The 22,277-nt window shown below is 45.3% G+C and overlaps 2 protein-coding genes across 2 annotated transcripts in view; both read right to left on the minus strand.

Moving 5' to 3' along the window:
• Positions 1-22,277, minus strand: part of samd10b (sterile alpha motif domain containing 10b) — a 75,973-nt gene that overhangs the window by 19,181 nt on the left and 34,515 nt on the right. Inside the window, exon 3 of the mRNA XM_015968078.3 lies at positions 11,575-11,743. Coding sequence (XP_015823564.1) covers positions 11,575-11,743 — 169 coding nt within the window. The remainder of the gene's footprint in view (positions 1-11,574; positions 11,744-22,277) is intronic.
• Positions 10,013-22,277, minus strand: part of LOC139063350 (acidic proline-rich protein PRP25-like) — a 308,451-nt gene continuing 296,186 nt past the window's right edge. The window contains exon 2 of the mRNA XM_070545067.1: positions 10,013-10,042. The gene's annotated coding sequence lies outside the window, so the exon portion shown is untranslated. The remainder of the gene's footprint in view (positions 10,043-22,277) is intronic.

Below are 22,277 nucleotides of genomic sequence, written 5' to 3' on the forward strand. Positions count from 1 at the left end.
AGGTTTAGGTGCGGTTAAATGAGATGGTTCTGTGCCGCATTTAAGGTTTAGGTGCGGTTAAATGAGCTGGTTCGGTGCCGCATCAGCGGATATCTAATCACGTTAGTTTAACGCTGCATTGGGATCTGCAGTTACAAAAGGGAAAAAACCCTTTTCACACATAAGTAACAAAAAAGGTCACTTTTGGCGTCTGGGGTCTGACGTGGAGGGTGGCTGACTAAGCGTTTGTTTCCGACGCTTAGGGTGTGAGAATGTGTTGGCAAAATAGCATTTTGACATGTGTCACTTTGTGTGTGCTTGTGCAGGCATGCATGTATGTAGGTATCAAAGCACTTTATAGATCTTCAAATGACAGATCTGTGATCATTATCTGGAGTGGTCGAGCAGGTGTGGGCCATGGGAGTGTGTGTGTATGTGTGTGTGTTTGTGTGTGTGTGTGTGTGTGTGTGTGTGTGGGGGGGGGGGGCACAGGTTTTCACACTGTTGACTTCATGAATATTCATCAAAGGCATGCTATATATCAAAAATTAAAGGATTTTCTGCTAAATTTCAGATACTCACAATTTTACTTTTGCAAATGTCATGACTCCCATCCTTCACCCTCCTCTGCCTCCTCATTTACTCTTCATTCAGCTACCTGGTTCCCTCACCAAGCTCGAGCCAAGCCCTGTTTTCACTAGCAACCTCAGTCAGCATCGCAATCAACTTCATTCATCTCACCTGTTCCTGTAATCAGCCTTCATCCATTTCACCTGCTCCTGACTCCTCAGCTCATTACTCACACCTGTTTCCCCTGCTACAAAAGAACCAGCCATCCAGTCACTCACTGCCAGATTATTGAACGTTATTGCTAGTAAATCTTCCAGCCATTCTCCCTGCCTGTTTTCTGCCTCCGGACCTTGTTTTTCTCCTGACCCCTGCCTTGCACGCTGCCTGCCATTTCGACCTTCGCCTGTCCCCGACTCTGTCTCCAGCCTCACCCTCCTGGTAACTCTGCTGCAAATAAAGACTTTTTAAATCTATTTTTACTGTGTTTGGCATCATTACGGGTCTTCTGAGTTCTGTTCCTGACAGAATAATCTGGCCAAAAGTCTGACCCAACGCCGACACAGCACTTGGGAGTATTTATTTTTTTGTCTCTGACCTGTCATGGAAGATCTCACTCTCCTTGAGTTTATGGAGCTTGAACGGGAACAGGAGTCACCGCTCTGGGGAACAGGTCTGACAATCAGGCCACTGCCGCACAGAGGTTCCAACTCTCCTGTCGTTGCGCCGCTCCAGCCTCAAACCCCTCCTGTCAGTTCACGACGGCGGCGGTCCCGGGGGTTTTCTAGAGCTGATAAGAGGGTTGATCCTTCTCCCGTGCTGGTATCGGCAGGTTCCTCGGACAACACCTGGTGTTCTGCTTCTGGACAGGTCCCAACGGAGGAGATTGTTCAGACAATGATGCAGATGGTTGAGGAAGCTGTGTGGGAGGTCTTTGCCAAGCCAACCTGCCCCCACTTAGGTCTGCGGGCGGCTGAAAGGTTGAATGTCATCTTCTCCACCCATCCAGAATTGATAGCAGTTCCGGCCCTTGGTAATTACTACCTTTATGTCTGGAGGGTATATGGGTCTGCACTTAAGGATATCACCGCAGAGGGTCTGACCTGCTGTGAGAGGTGGTCACCTTCCCCAGAACCCTCCAACGCATCACATCCTGCTCTGGCGGTGGTCCCGGAGAACGCATCACATCCTGCTTCGGCGGTGGTCCCGGAGGACGCATCGCATTCTGCTTCGGCGGTGGTCCCGGAGGAAGCACCGCATCCGGTACAGCCTGTCCAAGAAGCTCCGGTCCTTCCTGTTCCCGAGTCGATGTCCACGTGTGCCTGTCTTAAGAGTCCCCACAAGGCGGCCTGTCTCAAGAGTCCCCACAAGTGTGCTTGTCTCAAGAGTCCCCACAAGGGGGCCTGTCCCAAGAGTCCCCACAAGTGTGCCTGTCCCGAGAATCCTCACAAGGGGGCCTGTTTCGAGAGTCCCCACAAGTGTGCCTGTCCCGAGAGTACCCACAAGGGGGCCTGTCTCGAGAGTCCCCACAAGTGTGCATGTTCCAAGAGTCCCCACAAGTGTGCCTGTCCCAAAAATCAAGAGTCCCCACAAGTGTGCCTGTCCCGAGAGTCCCCACAAGTGTGCCTGTCCCAAGAGTCCCCACAAGTGTGCCTGTCCCAAGAGTCCCCACAAGTGTGCCTGTCCCAAGAGTCCCCACAAGGGGGCCTGTCCCAAGAGTCCCTACAAGGGGGCCTGTCCCAAGAGTCCCCACAAGGGGGCCTGTCCCAAGAGTCCCCACAAGGGGGCCTGTCCCAAGAGTCCCCACAAGGGGGCCTGTCCCAAGAGTCCCCACAAGGGGGCCTGTCCCAAGAGTCCCCACAAGTGTGCCTGTCCCAAGAGTCCCCACAAGTGTGCCTGTCCCAAGAGTCCCCACAAGTGTGCCTGTCCCAAGAGTCCCCACAAGTGTGCCTGTCTCAAGAGTCCCCACAAGGGGGCCTGTCTCAAGAGTCCCCACAAGTGGGCCTGTACCAAGAGACCCCACAAGGGGGCCTGTCCCAAGAGTCCCCACAAGGGGGCCTGTCCCAAGAGTCCCCACAAGGGGGCGTGTCTCAAGAGTCCCCACAAGTGTGCCATTCTCAAGAGTCCCCACAAGTGTGCCTGTCTCAAGAGTCCCCACAAGGGCGCCTGTCCCAAGAGTCCCCACAAGTGTGCCCGTCCCAAAAGTCCCCACAAGTGTGCCCGTCCCAAGAGTCCCCACAAGTGTGCCCGTCCCAAGAGTCCCCACAAGTTTGCCATTCTCAAGAGTCCCCACAAGTGTGCCTGTCTCAAGAGTCCCCACATGTGTGCCCGTCCCAAGAGTCCCCACAAGTGTGCCCGTTCCAAGAGTCCCCACAAGTGTGCCCGTCCCAAGAGTCCCCACAAGTGTGCCCGTCCCAAGAGTCCCCACAAGTGTGCCATTCTCAAGAGTCCCCACAAGTGTGCCCGTCTCAAGAGTCCCCACATGTGTGCCCGTCCCAAGAGTCCCCACAAGTGTGCCCGTCCCAAGAGTCCCCACAAGTGTGCCCGTCCCAAGAGTCCCCACAAGTGTGCCCATACCAAGAGTCCCCACAAGTGTGCCTGTCTCAAGAGTCCCCACAAGTGTGCCCGTCCCAAGAGTCCCCACAAGTGTGCCCGTCCCAAGAGTCCCCACAAGTGTGCCTGTCTCAAGACTCCCCACAAGTGTGCCCGTCTCTCAAGTGTGCCTGTCCCAAGAGTCCCCACAAGTGTGGCCGTCTCTCAAGTGTGCCTGTCCCAAGAGTCCCCACAAGTGTGCCTGTCCCAAGAGTCCCCACAAGTGTGCCTGTCCCAAGAGTCCCCACAAGTGTGCCTGTCTCAAGAGTCCCCACAAGTGTGCCTGTCTCAAGAGTCCCCCAAGTGTGCCTGTCTCAAGAGTCCCCACAAGTGTTCTGGTCTCAAGAGTCCCCACAAGTGTTCCGGACTCAAGTGTTCCTGTCTCAAGAGTCCCCACAAGTGTTCTTGTCTCAAGAGTCCCCACAAGAGTCTAAGTCCCCACCAGTCCCAGAGTCTATGTCCCCACCAGTCCCAGAGTTCCCTCTGTCCACTCAGTCTCCAGTGTCCTCTATCCCCCAGACTCCTGCAGTCCCGGCTCCTGGTTCGCCGTCGCCGGCCCCCCAGACTCCCGCTGTCCCGGCTCCTGGTTACCCGTCACCGGCCCCCAGACTCTTCTGGCCCTCCTTCCTGGTCCCCCTCCTCCCGCCCTGCTCTGGCCCTCCCTCCTGGTCCCCCTCCTTCTGCCCTGCTCTGGTTTCCTGTGGGCGTCTTGTAACCGCCCTTGTGTGTGTGTGTGTGTGTGTGTGTGAGGGGGGGGGGGGGGGTTCTGCCATGACTCCCATCCTTCACCCTCCTCTGCCTCCTCATTTACACTTCATTCAGCTCACCTGGTTCCCTCACCAAGCTCCAGCCAAGCCCTGTTTTCCCTAGCAACCTCAGTCAGCATCACAATCAACTTCATTCATCTCACCTGTTCCTGTAATCAGCCTTCATCCACTTCACCTGCTCCTGACTCCTCAGCTCATTACTCACACCTGTTTACCCTGCTACAAAAGAACCAGCCATCCAGTCACTCACTGCCAGATTATTGAACGTTATAGTAAATCTTCCAGCCATTCTCCCTGCCTGTTTTCTGCCTCCGGACCTTGTTTTTCTCCTGAACCCTGCCTTGCACGCTGCCTTTCATTTCGACCTTCGCCTGTCCCCGACTCTGTCTCCAGCCTTACCGTCCTGGTAACTCTGCTGCAAATAAAGACTTTTTTAAATATATTTTTACTGTGCTTGGCATCATTACGGGTCTTCTGCGTTCTGTTCATGACAGCAAAATGTTATTTCAATAAGTATAAAGCATTTGCATGGATGAAAGCTAAGATGAAGGCTGAAAAACTTCAAAGGCGTACATTGGTTTTGCAAAACAAATTCCTGCAGATCCGAGTTTTGTTTACATTCAGTTAGGGGCAGTTTACACAGGTGCACCAATTGACTAAAAGTACATATATGAGAGTCAGATCAGGATTCGTTTCTTTAAACCGCAACCATGAGAAGAAGTTTCAACGTGAATGAAGCCCTGGATGTGTTGCAGCAGCTTGAAGATGAGGGGGAGTCAGTCAGGAGGGACCGCAGCAGAAGCCGACCGTAATCATCGATTACAACCACTGCAAAGGGGCAGTTGACAACTTGGACAAGGTAATTTATTTATTTTATTTTATTATAATTCACCAACCTAATTGCATACGTAATTTATTTATTCATTTATTTTTATTCCAGCTCGTTGCAACATACAGCTGCTGCCGCAAGACCAGACGTTGGCCCATGTCGCTCTTCTGCAACATGTTAGATGTGAGCGCCTACAATGCCCTGGTCCTGTGGCTGTCTGGAACCGGCCTGGAACCAGCAGAAGAGGAGCATCTGCCGAAGGCTGTTCTTGCAGGAGCTTGGGAGCTCCATGGTGAGACCAGCCCAGGCGAGGCGCACTCGCTTGCCGCGGTCCAGCAGCGCTGCAGCTTTGTTGCAGGTGCAGCAGCAAGCAAGGTAATTTATTTGACAAATTCAGAGAGTTAAGATGGCGCCGGTGTACGTGGCAAGCCGTCTGTCTCCTGTCAGATATTTTATCTTTTTATTATTTTTGAGTGTTTTCGTGTGTAATGTGACTTTGTTGCTGACTTATGACCGAGAGGCTCTTCTAGAATTTCGATCGGCTGCTGGCCTGGTGAAACCCGGTGCTTGGACGGGCTGGAGGAGTTCCGGTTTTTCGTCCTCCTGCCAGTGCCGCTCGGCACCACCGCTTGTGCCTCGATGGCTCCTGGATCGGGCTAACTGGAGGAAGCGTCGTAGGGGTCGTGGATGGCGGGTGAGACTATGGTCCAAGCTGTCACGGTCCCGTAGGGAGCTTGCTGAGCTGACGGGTATCAGCTGTCATCTTGTGGCGCCATCACACCTGTTGGAGCCGGCCCCATCCTGCCTCGTGCCGTTGGTGGGATTTGAAGAGGAGACTGCGCACCCGCGCTTTCGTCCAGTGTCTCTGTGCCGATGGAGGAGAGTCAACCCAGCGAATCTCCACCCGGTGACCTGTACGGGGGTAGCATCCACGTCCCTGTGCTTAAATAGCGCTGAGCCTACGACTCCACATCTCACACGGCTAGGTCTGGTCAACGCCAGGTCGGTAATGAATAAAACTTTCATTTTGAAAGACTTCTTTGTTGCACAGGGGTTGGAACTTCTGTGCATATGTGAGAGCTGGCTGCCTATGGGAGATTTGAGTGCTTTACTGGAACTACTGCCAGTGGGTTGTAGCTGTTTTAATGTCTCAAGTTCTTCTGGCAGAGGCGGTGGACTGGTTGTCGTGTATAAATCTCAACTCAACTGTAAACAGCTTATTCCGTCGAATCCTCCTTCCAGCTTTGAAATGTACCTGTTTGAACTTGGCCCACCTCCCTTGTTGCTCGTGGCATTGATATATCGTCCTCCTAAATTTGATGTGGACTTTTTAAAGGACTTCTCTGACCTCCTGTCTGTAAACATGCTAAAGTATGATCATGTTTTGATTCTTGGTGATTTTAATATTCATGTGTGATGTCCTGATAAGCCATTGGCCAAAGACTTTTTACATCTGTTGGGTTCCCTTAATCTGTCACAGTGGGTCCTGGGACCCACTCATGCGCAGGGACACACCTTGGATTTAGTAATCTCTATTGGTCTCTCTGTTGCTGGTGTAGAGATACTGAGCCCGTTTTTTTCTGATCACTCACCCATTTTATGTGATTTTAACTTGCCCTGCGTGCCTGCTGTGGCTTCCTCTCATGTGAGATTTCGTCGTGTTTTAAATGCAGCAAAGATTATTGAGCTTGGCGAGCTCCTATGTGCAGAAGGAAGTGAGCTACACACAATGTCACTTAATGCAGAGGAGCTTACACTCCAATTTGACAGTATTTGTAAAAACATTTTGGATAAAATTGCACCTCTTAGGATTAGAAAGACTAGGCCTAGGCATGAACCATGGCTTTCTGATGATGTTCGGGCCTGCAGGCAATCCTGTAGGAGGGCAGAGAGGACATGGAAGAAAGACAGACTCCAAGTCTCTCGTGAGATATTCAGAGAATCTTTGTTTAGCTATCAGCAAACTCTTAAGGAAGCAAGGGTGAAGTTCTTTGCTGATATTGTGGAAAAAAGTTCTCATGATCCACGCTCTCTTTTTTTCTGTTGTAAATTCGCTACTTGAGTTCTCTGATTCTAGCTCTTTGCCTCCCACAGTTGAAACTTGTAATGACTTTCTTCATTTTTTTTTTTTGTTGATAAGGTTACAGCTATTCGAGCTGCCATTACAAACTCACCACCTGACTCCCTACTCCCAGAGCCGCCCCAGGCTACACTGGAAACATTTGAGACTGTATCCTTATCGGACTTGGAAATACTGGTCGCTCAGCTTAAACCTTCTGGCTCTCCTTGTGATGTGCTGTTCCCTAGAATTTATAAAGAACTCTTTCCAGTGATAGGCCCTTTGCTTTTGGCAATCATTAATGGCAGTCTTACTTCTAGTATGGTTCCGTCTTCGTTTAAGAAGGCTGTTATTCATCCTATGTTAAAAAAAACGGGGCTGGATGTGACAACCTTAGCTAATTACAGGCCCATCTCAAAACTCCCTGTTCTTTCAAAACTGCTGGAGAAGGTCGTTTATTCACAATTGGTTGCCTTTATGGACACAAATGATTTATGGGAGACCTTTCAGTCAGGGTTCAGGAAAGGTCACAGCACTGAATCTGCTCTTTAAATGGTTTTTAATGACACGTTTTTAGCCTGTGACATGGACAGCGATGTTGTTCTACTATTGCTGGACTTATCTGCAGCTTTCGATACAGTCGACCATGAAAACTTTCTGGACTGACTACAGCATTGGGTGGGGATTACTGGGCAGGCTCTCCAATGGCTTCGCTCCTACCTTCAAGATAGGACATTTAGTGTTCAGATGGGTGAGATGACATCACCCAGCGAGAAACTCTGTTGGGGTGTGCCACAGGGCTCTGTCCTTGGCCCTCTCCTCTTTGCAGTGTATTTGCTTCCTCTTGGAGTCCTCCTTCGCCAGCATAATATGAAATTTCATTTTTTTTGCTGATGACTGCCAGATCTATCTCCCTCTTCGACGTGGGGAGGATAGATCTGTTTCTCCTTTACTGGATTGTTTGAAGAACATAAAATGTTAGATGGCTTCTAATTTTTTGCACCTAAATGAGAGCAAAACGGAAGTCATAATACTTAGTCCTGGCAGAAGAAATGGCTCTGGTGCTGATATTGACCTTGGCCCATTGACCCCCTATGAAAAGAAAATGGTCAGTAATTTGGGGATTAAAATCGACTCATCGCTTAATCTTGACACTCATGTAAATACAGTGGTGAGGTCCTGTTTCTTTAACCTGAAAAGACTATCCAGGATCAGGCCTCTGCTGTCCAGAGCTCATCTGGAGTCTGTGTTGCATGCTTTCGTCCTGTCCCGGCCGGACTACTGCAACGCTCTGTATGCTGGTCTGGCCCAGTGCACGGTTGCACGGCTCCAGTTTGTGCAGAACTCTGTGGCTAGGTTCCTGACAGGTACTAGCTATCGAGAGCACATTACCCCAGTGCTGGTTGCTCTGCACTGGCTCCCGGTGCAATATTGAGCTAAGTTTAAAATCTTAACTATCGTTTATAAGGCACTCCAGGGCAGTGCCCCCTCGTACATTACTGCACTTTTGCAGAGGTATGCTCCATCTCGGTCTCGTCGCTCAGCCGAGCAGGAACTTCTGGTGGTCCCCCGGTCGAAATATCGATCGAGGGGTTGTCGTGCTTTTTCTGTTTTGGCTCCAACTCTGTGGAACAAATTGCACTGAGCATTAGGCAGGCACCATCCCTTCAAGTCTTTAAGTCTCGTTTAAAGACTCATTTTTATTTGATTGCGTTTTAGAGCTAGGGTTCTTTGATTTGCCCTGACATTATGGTTTTAATTCTTCTTCTTTTTAACCCAGATGCTTCATTTTATTTTGTCCACCATTTGTTTTTGATCGATTAGTCTTATTCCGTTATCTCTCTTTATTTGTAATATTGTTTGCTTGATATTTTATGATTTTATGTTTTTATCTTGCTTTTATGCCCATGTACTGGGAATGTTTTTCTTATGATGATGCTGTTCAGCACCTTGGGCTTCCGATAACGTTGTGGAAGGTGCTCTACAAATAAAATTTGATTGATTTGATTGATTGATCAATTACAACCACTGCAAAGGGGCAGTTGACAACTTGGACAAGATAATTTATTTATTTTATTTTATTATAATTCACCAACCTAATTGCATATGTAATTTATTTGTTCATTTATTTTTATTCCAGCTCGTTGCAACATACAGCTGCCGCCGCAAGACCAGACGTTGGCCCATGCCGATCTTCTGCAACATGTTAGATGTGACTGCCTACAATGCCCTGGTCCTGTGGCTGTCTGGAACCGGGCTGGAACCAGCAGAAGAGGAGCATCTGCCGAAGGCTGTTCTTGCAGGAGCTTTGGAGCTCCATGGTGAGACCAGCCCAGGCGAGGCGCACTCGCTTGCCGCGGTCCAGCAGCGCTACAGCTTTGTTGCAGGTGCAGCAGCAAGCGGAGCCAGCTCCAGCCCGGGAGCAGACAATAAAGAAAAAATGCCACTTTTGCAGAGGGAAGAGGAGCGTGCATGCGCACTTTTGCAAAACATGTGGACAGGCTGTGTGCAAGGAGCACTCAACAGTTGTGTGCTCAACCTGCAGTTGTTAGCTCACCCTCCTATGTGTTTCTCTCTCTCTCTCTTTCTCTCTCAAACACACACACACACACACACACACACACACACACACACACACACACACACACACACACACACACACACACTTTTTCTTTGTTCATGTGCTTTAATAAAGTGTTCAACTGGCTATCTTTGTAAGTGCATTTTTTCGTGCTCAAATGACTTTAACGTGAGTAGTTTAGAAAATATGACATCACACAAAAACTACAAAGTGAGCAAAAACCATTTTTATGCCTATTTGTGACACTCCAAGGCTGTGACAACTTAACCACAAAAAAGGTCATCTGGACATAAGACACAAAAAATGATTAGATTTTTTCAATTTTTTTGCACAGTTTTCAAACTTCTGGTTTTGATAATAAACCTGGCAATAAAGGGGTTATGTCTGAGAAACACACACATATTTTATTGTATTTTGTTAGGGCTGAAGCCAAGGATGAAATTCATGTAAAAAAAATTGGGACTTATGAAATATTATATAATATTTCTATAGGAAGCTTTGTAAGTGCATTTTTTGTGCTCAAATGACTTTAACGCGAGTAGTTTAGAAACTATGACATCACACAAAAACTACAAAGTGAGCAAAAAATATTTTATGCCTATTTGTGACACTCCAAGGCTGTGACAACTTGATGATATAGATCTTCGTCTCCCCTCCCCCTGCCACACCTGGTGTGGGGTGTGGTGCCTTGGTCTGCCTGAGTGTTCGTGGCTCCCGGGTCAGGGGGTTTAAGATCTTTGGTGCCTGCCTGGTCAATCCCGGTGGCTGCCTGGTGGGGTCTGGGTCCTCGGCGGGGGTGGTCGCCCCTGGGTACCGGGTCGCTGGGTCCCGGGCTCGGCCGGCTAGGGGGTGGGAGGCGGCGGGCCTGTGGGCTTGCCGCTGATATCTCCCGGGCTCTGCCGGCTGCTGGTTGTGCCCCCCCGGGGCGATCCTCTGCACCTCTCGAGGGGGGCGGGGGGCCTTTCTGGTTGCAGTCCCCTTGGGGTTCCTGTGTTCTGGGGAAGCGCCTGGATCTCTGGGACTTGGAGCTCCCCCCGTCTCCTACGCATCTTTGGGGGCAGATCTGTGGTCCCTCACACTCTCTATTGGATGCTCCTATAGATAAACCTTACACAAACAAGCGCGTGTACACACACAGGTGCTCACATGGTGCTCTCATAAGTATGGGCTTGGGCACGTTCAACACTTGTCTCAAGGCTGTCGTTGCCACTAAATGCACTGTGATTTATTATCGTGTGATTGTTCAGTTAAACAATGTTGATTTTATATTTCATCATCACGTTGACACAGTGATAGTTTGCTCCTGATGTATTGTTGTGTGTCCCATTTTCTTCTGCTCTTCTCTTTCTGCAGGTCTAGAAGCAGACTCTTGTTCATTATTGTTTATTTTTGTGGAAACCCCCCCCCCCCCCCCCCTCTCTCTCTTCCCACGATTTGTCTTTTCCTTTCTCTTTCACCTCTGTCTCCGTGTCTGGTCGGAATTACAAAGCATTCAAAAACAATAACAATAAAATTTGAAGTATCAGGCGTGACAGTTAAAGCAGACGCTTTGATGCTTCACCTGAGAATAAATCTGTAAGGCTTGTTACCAGCATTCAGACATCAATTCTGCTTGCTTCACAGCCAGACAGGACACGGTTAAAAAAAAAGAAAAAAAAAGAAAAGAAAATATGACATCACACAAAAACTACAAAGTGAGCAAAAAATATTTTTATGCCTATTTGTGACACTCCAAGGCTGTGACAACTTACCCACAAAAAAGGTCATCTGGACATAACACACAAAAAATGATTAGATTTTTTCATTTTTTTTGTACAGTTTTCAAACTTCTGGTTTGGATAATAAACCTGGCAATAAAGGGGTTATATCTGAGAAAAACACACATATTTTATTAGGGCTGAAGCCAAGGATGAAATTCATGTAAAAAATTGGGACTTATTAAATATTATATAATATTTCTATGGGAAGCTTTGTAAGTGCATTTTTTTGTGCTCGAATGACTAACGTTAGAAAATTTAAACGTTGGGAAAGGGTTAAACAATTGCTACGCACCTTTAAGACTGCTTGTTGAGAAAAGTTCTCACTAAATCTATTAACTGGCACAGGAAAGACCTTCCATTTCTTGAAGGGTTGCATATCATCAGTTTCCTTTGTACACATTCAAGCTATCACCCAGGTGTCCATGTTGTGTATTTTGTACCTGTGATGGCGTGGTGGGAAAATGCTTCTACGTAGGTCAGGTAGTTGTGAGGACAGTGTTTCTTAAGCCACTTGCAGACATCCTGTTGCGTCCACAACACCACAGGTTTGGACAGACTGGACAGGGTAGGACTGGTGTGATAGACGGTGAATGCTTCACCCGGATCCAGCTGAAAACCCAGAAGAAACAGATTATTTGAAACAGGGTGAGCTGATGCATTAGACTGGTGAACCAGTGAACTGTGCAAAGCAATTTACTCTGCAGAGTTTTCACGCAGAAAACGTCTTACTTAATTGCTAAAGGTGAGGATGAGATATAAAGTGTTCTCATGTGAAATAAGTTCAATTACCATAGTGAGCTCACATGCTTCTAAAATTATTAGTGAGCATCAAGTTTAAAAGCTTGTAGGCATCGAGAACAAACAGATGTTACCTCTGATTAATTAGAGGCTTTGTTTTCACCCCACAACCCTGACTTAGACGAGCACTGTGAAGCTGATAGCGGTAATGATGTGTCGGTCTCTCTGAGGAGATCCTTTTGTCTCACATCACTACTGTTTGATCTATTTTAGACGTCACGTGCAGGGAGATTTACTTTGTTTATGGTGCAGGGAATTAATAGAAATATTATTACATCAAAATCATTTTTTATGGCCAGGATTGGCTCTTTCTTTAGGGACTTGTGTCCACATCTAATCCGTTCATTCATGTTCTGATGCAGCAACAAATGTTTATTTACAAACTCAGAACCACTGCTAGATGTTCTGACTACATTTACCAAGATTAAGGGGGCTGAATTGTTTCACACGTGAATGAAAAATGTACACACTCTTGCAGCCTAAAACTCAGGTCTCTTTCTCTCTGCTGGCTAGTTAACAACTGTGTCACACAATTCGTCACATCTTAAATTGTAGTAAAAACATTTTGTGTGATGTAAATCTTTGTAAGCTGATGTAATGAGGTCTCCTCCTTCTTTAAGAAACCAGTTCCAGGGTGGTCGGCTTTATGAGCCTGAATGAAAACAATTCAATTATTCCACTTCGTTGTTTGCTTGTTTCCCCACAAAGCTCAGTTAGGTGCTAAAACCCACTTCAATAAGCCAAATTTACAGCTTTAGTCAACCATATTTTGAGATTAGTACAAGGGATATGTATGTCTCCACTAAAAATGAGATAATTGTTACTTCAGCTCTGAGCAGCTGCAACTGTTTGCATTGAAACTGCATTATGACCTTTTCATCTTAAGGAGAGGAATAATTCAGACAACCATGTTTGGAGCGTTTGAAAGTACAAACACATTTTTAGTTAAAGAGCAAGTCACCCCCAAATCAACTTTTTTTGCTGATAAACTACACAAGTGAGTGTCTAATTGTGCTGTAGACATGTGTAGTCAATAGTTTGGCACTTTATTGCATCTTAGTTGATATTTAAATATTCTGCCTAAAACTGTCATTCAGGTAAAAACTCTGCACTGCATTTGAATTTAAATCTGCCATCGCTATTAGCTAAGAGGTACTCTATGATGTTGGCTGGTACATTATGAAGTCACAATGTCATTGTGAGCCAGTTTGTGTGTGTATTTCTTAGCGGCTCCACCCTCTTGGTCTAACAGACAACAGCATTTGTTGCATTTTTCAAAGAGGGTGGGAGTGGACTAAAACTCTGTTAGGGGGTGACTTGCTCTTTAAAGTGACAGTGTGTAGTTTCCCTGGTGATAGGGGGCAGTAGACGCCTAAATCATTGTAAGCAAACACTTTTGTGTTCAAGTAAGACCTCATCAACAGATGGTCATGTAACGTGATGAAGGTTCTCTGATTTGTGGCAAAGGTCACATTTGCCCAGCTGGGTCAAGCTGGGTCAAACAGTACTTTTGAATCCACAGATTAACCCAAGGAGCCACATGTCTGCTCAAGATCATGACACCATATCTCCATGTTCCGTCCCAGAAGGACACTGCAAGTCACGATGATAATAATTAGATAATAATTAATAAACTCATTGATTTTATTACTGTTTAATATAATCATCATAAAATGATCACTTGGTTCAATATAAAGGTATTTTAATTACATGAAATGGATTATTATGCTTTGGGTACAATAATAATTATTATAATGATTATAAAGATGTGTTCAGCAAAGAAGACCTTCACCTTATCCAGCTAACACAGAGTCCAGATAATAACTGCAACACATGTTTGTGACGCATGATCAAGCTTTCTTCCGGAGAGAGTGGGAGTGGTCTGAGAGCTTTTGGTAAAACCATCACAGATTCACATTCAGTTCTTGAACCAACACCACGAGGAAAGGGAACAGCCGTCCCTAACCTCCACCTGCTGTTCCGGTCACAACGACCAGAATAGCTAAGAATAAACAAAACTGTCACCACCTAACGAAGACTCTACCAGAGTAATTGATTTCTGAAGTTAAGACGAGAGCATCCATCTGCCAAACGCTTGATAAACCGTGTACCCAGGAAAAATCTGGACCAGACGATCGGACACTTACATCTCCTCTACCAGCCGGAGTGCTATCTTGGATGAACCACATCCTACTGATCTCCGGATCCACAAGAGGGTCCTGTTTGGGTGAGGTAGAACACGAGAATGCGTTTGATGCTGTTTCTCTCAAAATAACTCAGTTATCCGCAAAACATCAATTCCATCCAGAACGCTTTTCATTCTGTCTGAAAGTGTCACAATCTGCCCTGCTCACTAATCAGCTCTCATAATGCACAACAGTTGTTCCCAGTTTGTGTTTTCAGGTGGGCGTGTCAGAGAGCCAGCTGCTCCTGATCTCCTGATCAGAGGACCAGGGGTACTTAAGGAGCGGTGTGAAACAATTCCAGTGCCGGTCGATACTCGCCTTTGGGTAACACTAGCTTTGTCTCAAGTTTAAGCTTCAAATATTCAGCATGTGTTTTAGTCAGTCAGTTCCTGTCAGCCCTGGTCTTGTGTTTTGAAACTTCTACTCATCTGTCACTCAGGATTACTCACCGCTGCCTGGAGTTGTAAAATCTACTACACGTCGCTCACCGTCCCTTGGTCTCCTCGCTCTCTGCCGCTCGCCTGTCACCCTACCTGTTACCTGCCTGCCTACCAACCTCCTCCGGATCTACAGCAATACCTGCCTTCCTGTCTGTCATATTCCTGTTCACGCATCTCAGTTTGGATCCTCAGCCTCGTTCTCTGTTCCCGTTTGGCTTCACCATCCAGCCCAGTCTCAACAAGGATTTTAACTTTCCCAGTAAGAGAAAACTCTTCTAAAGCCATTTCCTGTTTGGTTCTCTGGTTCCAGGGTTTGTTTTATTGTGAGATTAATTCCCGTTTGTTTTCTCGTTCTAGATCGCGGTTCTTCCTGTTCTCATTTGGAGCAGCGCTTTAAGTTTACATCACGTTCCTTAATAAATTTTATTTGCATTCTACTCACCCTCGTCTCCACTTGTGATTCTTTCATGTCCTGGGTTAAATATATACCCAACATGACAGAAAGTAACCTTCTGAGAACTTCATTCACGCATCCAAAACTCACCATTCTCATTTTAGCTCCATTCAGTCACAAGTTTGCTTTTAAACAAGTTTAATATCAAAGCTGTTAAAAATTGTCAATAAAATTGCCATCCATGAATTGTCATTTTATAGTTGTCGTTTGAAATCTTTCAGTTTAAAATTGTTAGTAATAAAATTTCTTAATTTTTAAACTTGCCTCATTATTGAAACAAAACACAGAAAAGGTACAATATTTCTGGTTATTTGAAAGCAAAGATCCTAGCTTCTGATTTAGAATAACTTTTGCTATTAAATTTAATTATCTAAATTAAACATTAATCTGTGGAGTAAAATCAGATCAAACAGGTTGATGTATGAACGTAGATCGATTATATATGCATCCGGGATATATATATATATGATATAAGCTTCATAGGTTAATCTGGTCATTTTTCGGAATCTCCACTGCATAGCAACAGAGGTGATTTCAGTGTACAGATTAACTCTACAGCACATATGTCAGACACAAGGCCCGCGGGCCAGATGCGGCCCGCGGAGCATTTTTATGTGGCCCGTGAGATAAATTTAAAAAATATATTAAAACTGGCCCGCTGGCCGATTTTACCGCAAAGACTTCAACTCCCATTATGCTTTGTGGCATCAGCGCGGAGCCGACGCGCCCCCTCCTTTGTGTTTTTTTCCAGCGCCTGCTGCCGGTGTCTGCAGCGCCAAGTTTACTCAGCTGTTTTCTGACGTTGAAGCCCAGAAACGGAGATTCTAGCCGCTCAGTAATGTGTTCACGACTGAAAGAGAAAGTTTTCCAACTAACGTCCAGACAGAGCTGATATAACTCCAGCGAGCAGCGACACGCTCAAACCAGCATGTCTCTGTGGCTGCTGTCGTGTTTCCTCCCCGACACACAACAACGTGGTCAAGCTGCTCAGACATGTTCATCAGCACAAACCTATGTGAGCACCTGTTGTCATCTAATGTTGTCATTATTATGATGCAGATGAACAAAACAACAGGAGTCTCCTCCTCAGCTCAGATCAACCCCATGATGCAGGTATCTGGCTGGAACAGGTGAGCATCACAGTAAACCAGTGGAGCAAACTGAGCTTTAAATATGTTGGTTTTATGCTCTTTTTCTGCTCCAAAACATGAAAGTTAACGAGTGAGATGTTGTATTTTCATTTAAGATAAAATGATATTTTTATTTTGTTGTTGGCCCGTGAGAAAAGATTTAACCTACAGTAAACAGGAAGTGGAAAGGCTGCAGATAGATGAATAGAATAGAAAATCCCTTTATTGTTCCTCAGTGGGGAAAGCTAGACGTCACAGCAGCGATGACACTTATTACAGGAGAAAAAAGAATACAAAATATGAAAAATGAATAAACAAGAAAACATAAATCCTGAATAGATTTAAAAAATGCTGATTATACCACAAGTAATGAACACCACTGATGCCTTTTATTTAAAACTGACTTGCTCGTGTGTAATTTGGTTATTCCACATTCAGTGTTAATGCAAAAATAAGTTTGTTTCCTAATTAGAAGTTTCAAAATTGCATATATGTTGATAAAGAAAATGTGCAAATTTGCCGTCACTTTTTCAAAAAATATTAAGTTTGGCCCTCGACTCCGTCCCAGAGTTTCATTTCGGCCCCGTGTGAGTTTGAGTATGACACCCCTGCTCTACAGTCATTATGGTCAAAATTCCTTGGGAGTGCAACCTCCAGCAAAATAACAAGAATATCATATTCCCTTTCATCAACAGTTGTATTGGTGGTGGTTTAGTGGTTAAAACATGTGCTTTTCATCTTGTTTTGCCATATGCTGAAGCCGGTTTGATTCCCTGTGTCGGCAGCAATTCATTTAGCCAGCCGAAGCAGATTTCATTTTTTTATATTTTAGTTTTGTTGATTGTTTTCTGCAAAATATTTTGTGTCTCTAAAGATCTTTGAATTAGGTCATTTCCAAACAGCATTTAATTGATCTACTCTGCTCACCTCACATGGACTCACACTGGCTAAACTTCCAGATCAGAGAATAGCTTCAGGGGAGGAGCAGGGCTTGATGAAGCACTTGGGCTACTTTTTTCTGATTGCAGGCAGGAACTTAAATAAAAAAAAAATGAAGATGAGGCAGGAAAATGCATGAATGCAGCCAAAAAAGGGTTTATGGGTATTTCTCATGAGGAAATGAGAATGTCGCTTGGGTAAAAAGCTCAGAAAAGTGGATTTTCCATGACATGGCCCCTTCAAGATTATAAGATGATAGAGAGCACATAGATGATGCTGCTTTGAGATCTCTCAGGTAATGGTGATGCAGTTGTTAGCACTGTTGCCTCACAGCAAGAAGGTCGCTGAATGAAATCCTGTCTGCACAGCCACAGAGTTAGCGTGTTCTCCCATGCAGGTGTGGGTGTTCTCTAGTTTCCTCCAACAGACCAAAACCATGTATGTCAGGTTAACTGGAGACTCTGAATTGTCCCTGAGTATAAATGTGTGCATGACTGGTTGTTTGTCTCTGTATACCCCGTGATGGACTGGACTCTTGTCCAGGGTGTCCCCCAGCTCTCACCTGACAGACACCATCCACCGATGACCCTAGTAAGGAAAAGTGCAGTGAATTTGTGAAAATAATCAACTTGTTCAAATTAATATTATTAAATAGACTTGCAGATGTTGTGCATGATAAACCCCATTTTTATAGTAATTATGCTTTCAAACAGATGACCAGGAAATCTGTAATCATTTATCCTTAATTATAGCTGAAGAACAGCGACACTGGCTCATTACTGCTGAAAATAAATAAATAAACCTCATTCCGCTGATAAACAAACAAATGCTAGAGTTGTGTTAATTAACTCATCATTAGTTTGTAATTGTTCACATGTTTTTTCCTGTTTAGTGTGAAACAAATGGCATTGAGAAACAGATAGTGAAGGTGAACATTGACAACAAAAGAGATAAGTAGACAGAAGATGGTGAGCTGGAGAGCAGACTACTGCTTCTATGAATAATAGCCTTCATCATCAGCAAGCCAGACAGGAGGGAAAAGCAATGATAGCTCCCAATCATCCCTCTGTCTTCTTTTTTATCTTCCTTGCTCTTCTCGCTCCATTTGTTGGCCATCCATCAGACTGTATCTCCTCTGGCCAGTTCTATCTCGTCCATCTCAGCCTTTGCTACCTCCCAGTTCCTCCTGAGACCTACTTCCATCCAGCTGGAGGAGGTCTCTCATTTGTTACGTTGCGAAGAGTTTGAGGGGGTGGGGGTCATACGGAGTGGAGGTTTATCATGGAGGAAGGAGGGACGAAAACAAAGAGAAAAAAAAGTGAGAAGTTGATGAAAAATGCTGGTGCAACAAAACATTTGATTGTGGTAAAACGATGAGTGGTGGAATCTCCTTCACTTTTAATATGATGTGTGATTAACAATATTTAGATTGTTAGCCTAGAGGACAGCTCTTTAATCTTCATACTGGTTAATGTTGTGCAGACGGAAACAAAAAAAAAGTTCTGTTTCGTTAAGCTGCTAGATTTTATTTATGACATTGCGGATACAAGCGGCTAAAATGAGTTTTCTCTGCAGGGTGTCTGGTCTCCCTTAGAGATAGGGTGAGACGCTTGGTCATCTGGGAGGGGCTTGGAGGAGATCTGCTGCTCCTCCACATCAAGAGGAGTCAGTTGAGGTGGCTCAGGCAGATTCAAGATCTTTTTATTGTTATTGCACAGGTGTACAATGAAATTGACTTTGCACTCATTAAAGACAGCTCACGCAAGGAGGTAGTAAAATATAAGTAAAATAAAATTACAAGGCTCTCTCTCACACACACACACACACACACACACACACACACACACACACACACACACACACACGTATTTTGCACACACCAAGTTTAAGTTGAAAAAATGTAAAAGTATAAATGTAAACATGGTGAATAGACAAGTCTAAACTATAAAGTGAAATATAAAGTAAACATATTATAAATGTAAACAGTCACATGTTGAGGTATCAGGGTTAAGATGCCTCTAGAATGCCTCCCAGGTGATGTTTTTTGGGCATGTCCAACTGGGAGGAGACCTATGGGAACACCTAGGATGCGCTGGAGGGACTCTGTTTCTCGGCTGGCCAGGGAACGCCTTAGGAAGGGAGAGGGAAGTCTGGGCCTCTCAGCTTATTGCCTCTGTGACCCGACCCCAGAAAAGCAAATGAAAATGGATGGATGGATGGATGGATGGATGGATGGGTGGGTGGGTGGATGGATGGATGGATGGATGGATGGATGGGTGGATCGATGGATGGATGGATGGATGGGTGGATGGATGGATGGATGGGTGGATCGATGGATGGATGGATGGATGGGTGGATCGATGGATGGATGGATGGGTGGATGGATGGGTGGATGGATGGATGGATATTAAAGAGCATGTGTAATTTATGACTTTAGGAAGAGGTCATACAATCAATTCACACACGAGAAAGAAAAATCCAAATAGCTCTTTTAGATGTCCATATTTTCGTCTTTAATCATGAATTGTTATCTTCCTCACATCCTTTCCAACAAATGTTGACTTTCTTAAGCTATTTTCTTTTGATTGTGTTTTTACGCAGGAACAGATCATTTTTACTTTGTGTGTGTGTGTGTGTGTGTGTGTGTGTGTGTGTGTGTGTGTGTGTGTGTGTGTGTGTGTGTGTGTGTGTGTGTGTGTGTGTGTGTGTGTGTTCTGGCCCTGTGTGCAGGTGAATCGGGGATTAACTAAAAGTCAGGGGAGCGTAGGGAATCTGTGAAATTGATTCTTTGTGACCGATAACACCTCTCTTCCAGTGATTGCCTGTTGGACCCTGCATGAGACTGATGATTCATGCTAAGCTAATTAGCAGTAAAACTGTAACTATAAATGTGCTTGAATGGGTAAATCAATGTTTTATGGTATGCATATAATGTTCTGTTCTCACACCTCCCTTTGCTCTCAGCTGTTAATCTTTTCCTGAAGTCACTTCGTTTCTCAGCAGGATGCTGAACAATCACCCTCCATCTTTCCAGCAATCTGCTGTCTGACCAAACAACTACTGCCGTTTCCCCTAATTACCCCACTGAACTCTTGCTCTGCTGTTGTTACACAATTACATCTCCAATCTGTCTCTCTGATCCCAAACACCCTGACAGATCCTGACACATGATCCTTCATATCTTCTTCACTTTTCCATCTCATTGCGTCTTCCATCTAATCCCTCATTTCTCTCTTCACAGCAACCCTCCCTGTCTCTGTTTCATCATTTAGCACCTTATCTCTTGCTGCCCCATCTAGCCCTCTGCATTTGTATAAGTGTGCCACTGTGATTCTGAAAATGACTTGGAGGCTCATGAATCGCTCACGGCGCATGCGCAAACATGGCTCGCCAGCTGTTTCCCTATTAACACACGTCCGTTTTAATTTCTACACTTTTTTTCTAACACAATAACAAGGATTGTTGAGAAAGCATGTTTGCCGTGGTTATGTCTAATTATACTAATCACAAATCATTTATTTACTTTCTTTCATTTTCCTCGGCCACTCTCATAAATACCTGTGTCCTCCAGGAGCAATCCTGAGGGACAACAGACGTCAATAACAACACAATAAAAAGTCCAACGTGTTGTGTAAAAACTGCTATTTTAGCACATTTTAGGTCCGACGTGTTGCTACCAGACGCACAGTGTGGGCTGAAACTGAGTGCTACAAATGAAAAGTTGCACAGTGTCTGCAGAATGTATAGCGGACCTCCGAGTCCGCTTGCAGAAGTGACATTTACATGTGGATGTTTCCTGGTCAGGTGCTGCAGCATGGAGGATGTGGTGTGGTAGGCTAAATCCATTTTACAGTATTTACACTGGACTACGTTTTCCGCCTTACAACGTGAAAAACGGTCCCAACATTTTCTGTCTTTTTCACACTCCACCGGTGTCCACGTTGTCCCCAATGGCTTAAGAGAAAGTTATTACATTCGCTACTCGCGTGTGCATTCAGTGCAGCGTGTCTGTACATCACTTATTTCGGTCCGGGTGAAGCATGACCCTGGACGATTGCAAAGCCATGAATTAATTAAACATGAATTAAACAAAACCTCGAGGCAGAGAATTTGACTTGAGGCTTTTTTGTACTCGAATTATTCGAGGTACTCGAGGAATCGTATCAGCCCTACAGTGGACCAACACCAGCAGCTAACATGGCACCCCAGACCATCACTGACTGTGGGTACTTGACACTGGACTTCAGGCATTTTGGCATTTCCCTCTGCCCAGTCTTCCTCCAGACTCTGGCAACTTGATTTCTGAATGACATGCAAAATTTGCTTTCATCCGATAAAAATGCTTTGGACCACTAAGCAACAGTCCACTGCTGCTTCTCTGTAGGCCAGGTCAGGCGCTTCTGCCGCTGTTTCTGGTTCAAAAGTGGCTTGACCTGGAGAATGCGGCACCTGTAGCCCATTTCCTGCTCACACCTGTACACGGTGGCTCTGGCAGGTTAGGGTTAGGCACTCTGCTACTGCGGAGCTCATCACCTGTGCTGAGGTGATTTCAATGCCTCACTGACGCAGCATCTAAATGCGCACTCCGCTTTGCGGTCAGGAGATCCTTTTGATCTGCATAGTTCAAAAGTAACTGATGAGGTGAAAAAGTAAGAATCCAGGCAGCAGTTTTTCTGGAGAGTTTAGAAGAGATGCAGGAAGATGAGAGACAGACAGGACAGGAAAATAGTTAAATAAAAACAAGAAAACAAAACAAAGTGTTGAAAAGTACAATGTAGGTAGATTTATCTCCACTACATGTTTTTACCTGTATAAAACAATAAGTTATACACATGCAATATTGATACATTTGATACAATTCAGATTACCTTCAAAACTCTGTCACACACCCAGCGCCATTTCAACGCATTTTGGGGGCCAAGTGTGTCTGCTTGACCATTCTTGTGGGCATAACTTTGTGGAAGTGTGTGAACGGTCTACCTCCGCCAGCTTTGTGCAGCTCTGCCTTTGGTCGACCTCAGAACACTGAGCGTGTAAGAAAGCCTCACACTAATGCAAATGCGAGCAGCCTCTCAGTGGGTGGACGAGGAGCCAGATGGGGTGTTCACAAAGCTCTCTATTTAGCATGAGTCAAACATGTGTCTTAGACAGAGCAATGCATCACTGAGTGGCAGAACAAGGACAATGCAGGCTATT

Source organism: Nothobranchius furzeri, chromosome 15 (genome assembly GCF_043380555.1).
Source record: "Nothobranchius furzeri strain GRZ-AD chromosome 15, NfurGRZ-RIMD1, whole genome shotgun sequence".
Lineage (NCBI taxonomy): Eukaryota > Metazoa > Chordata > Actinopteri > Cyprinodontiformes > Nothobranchiidae > Nothobranchius > Nothobranchius furzeri.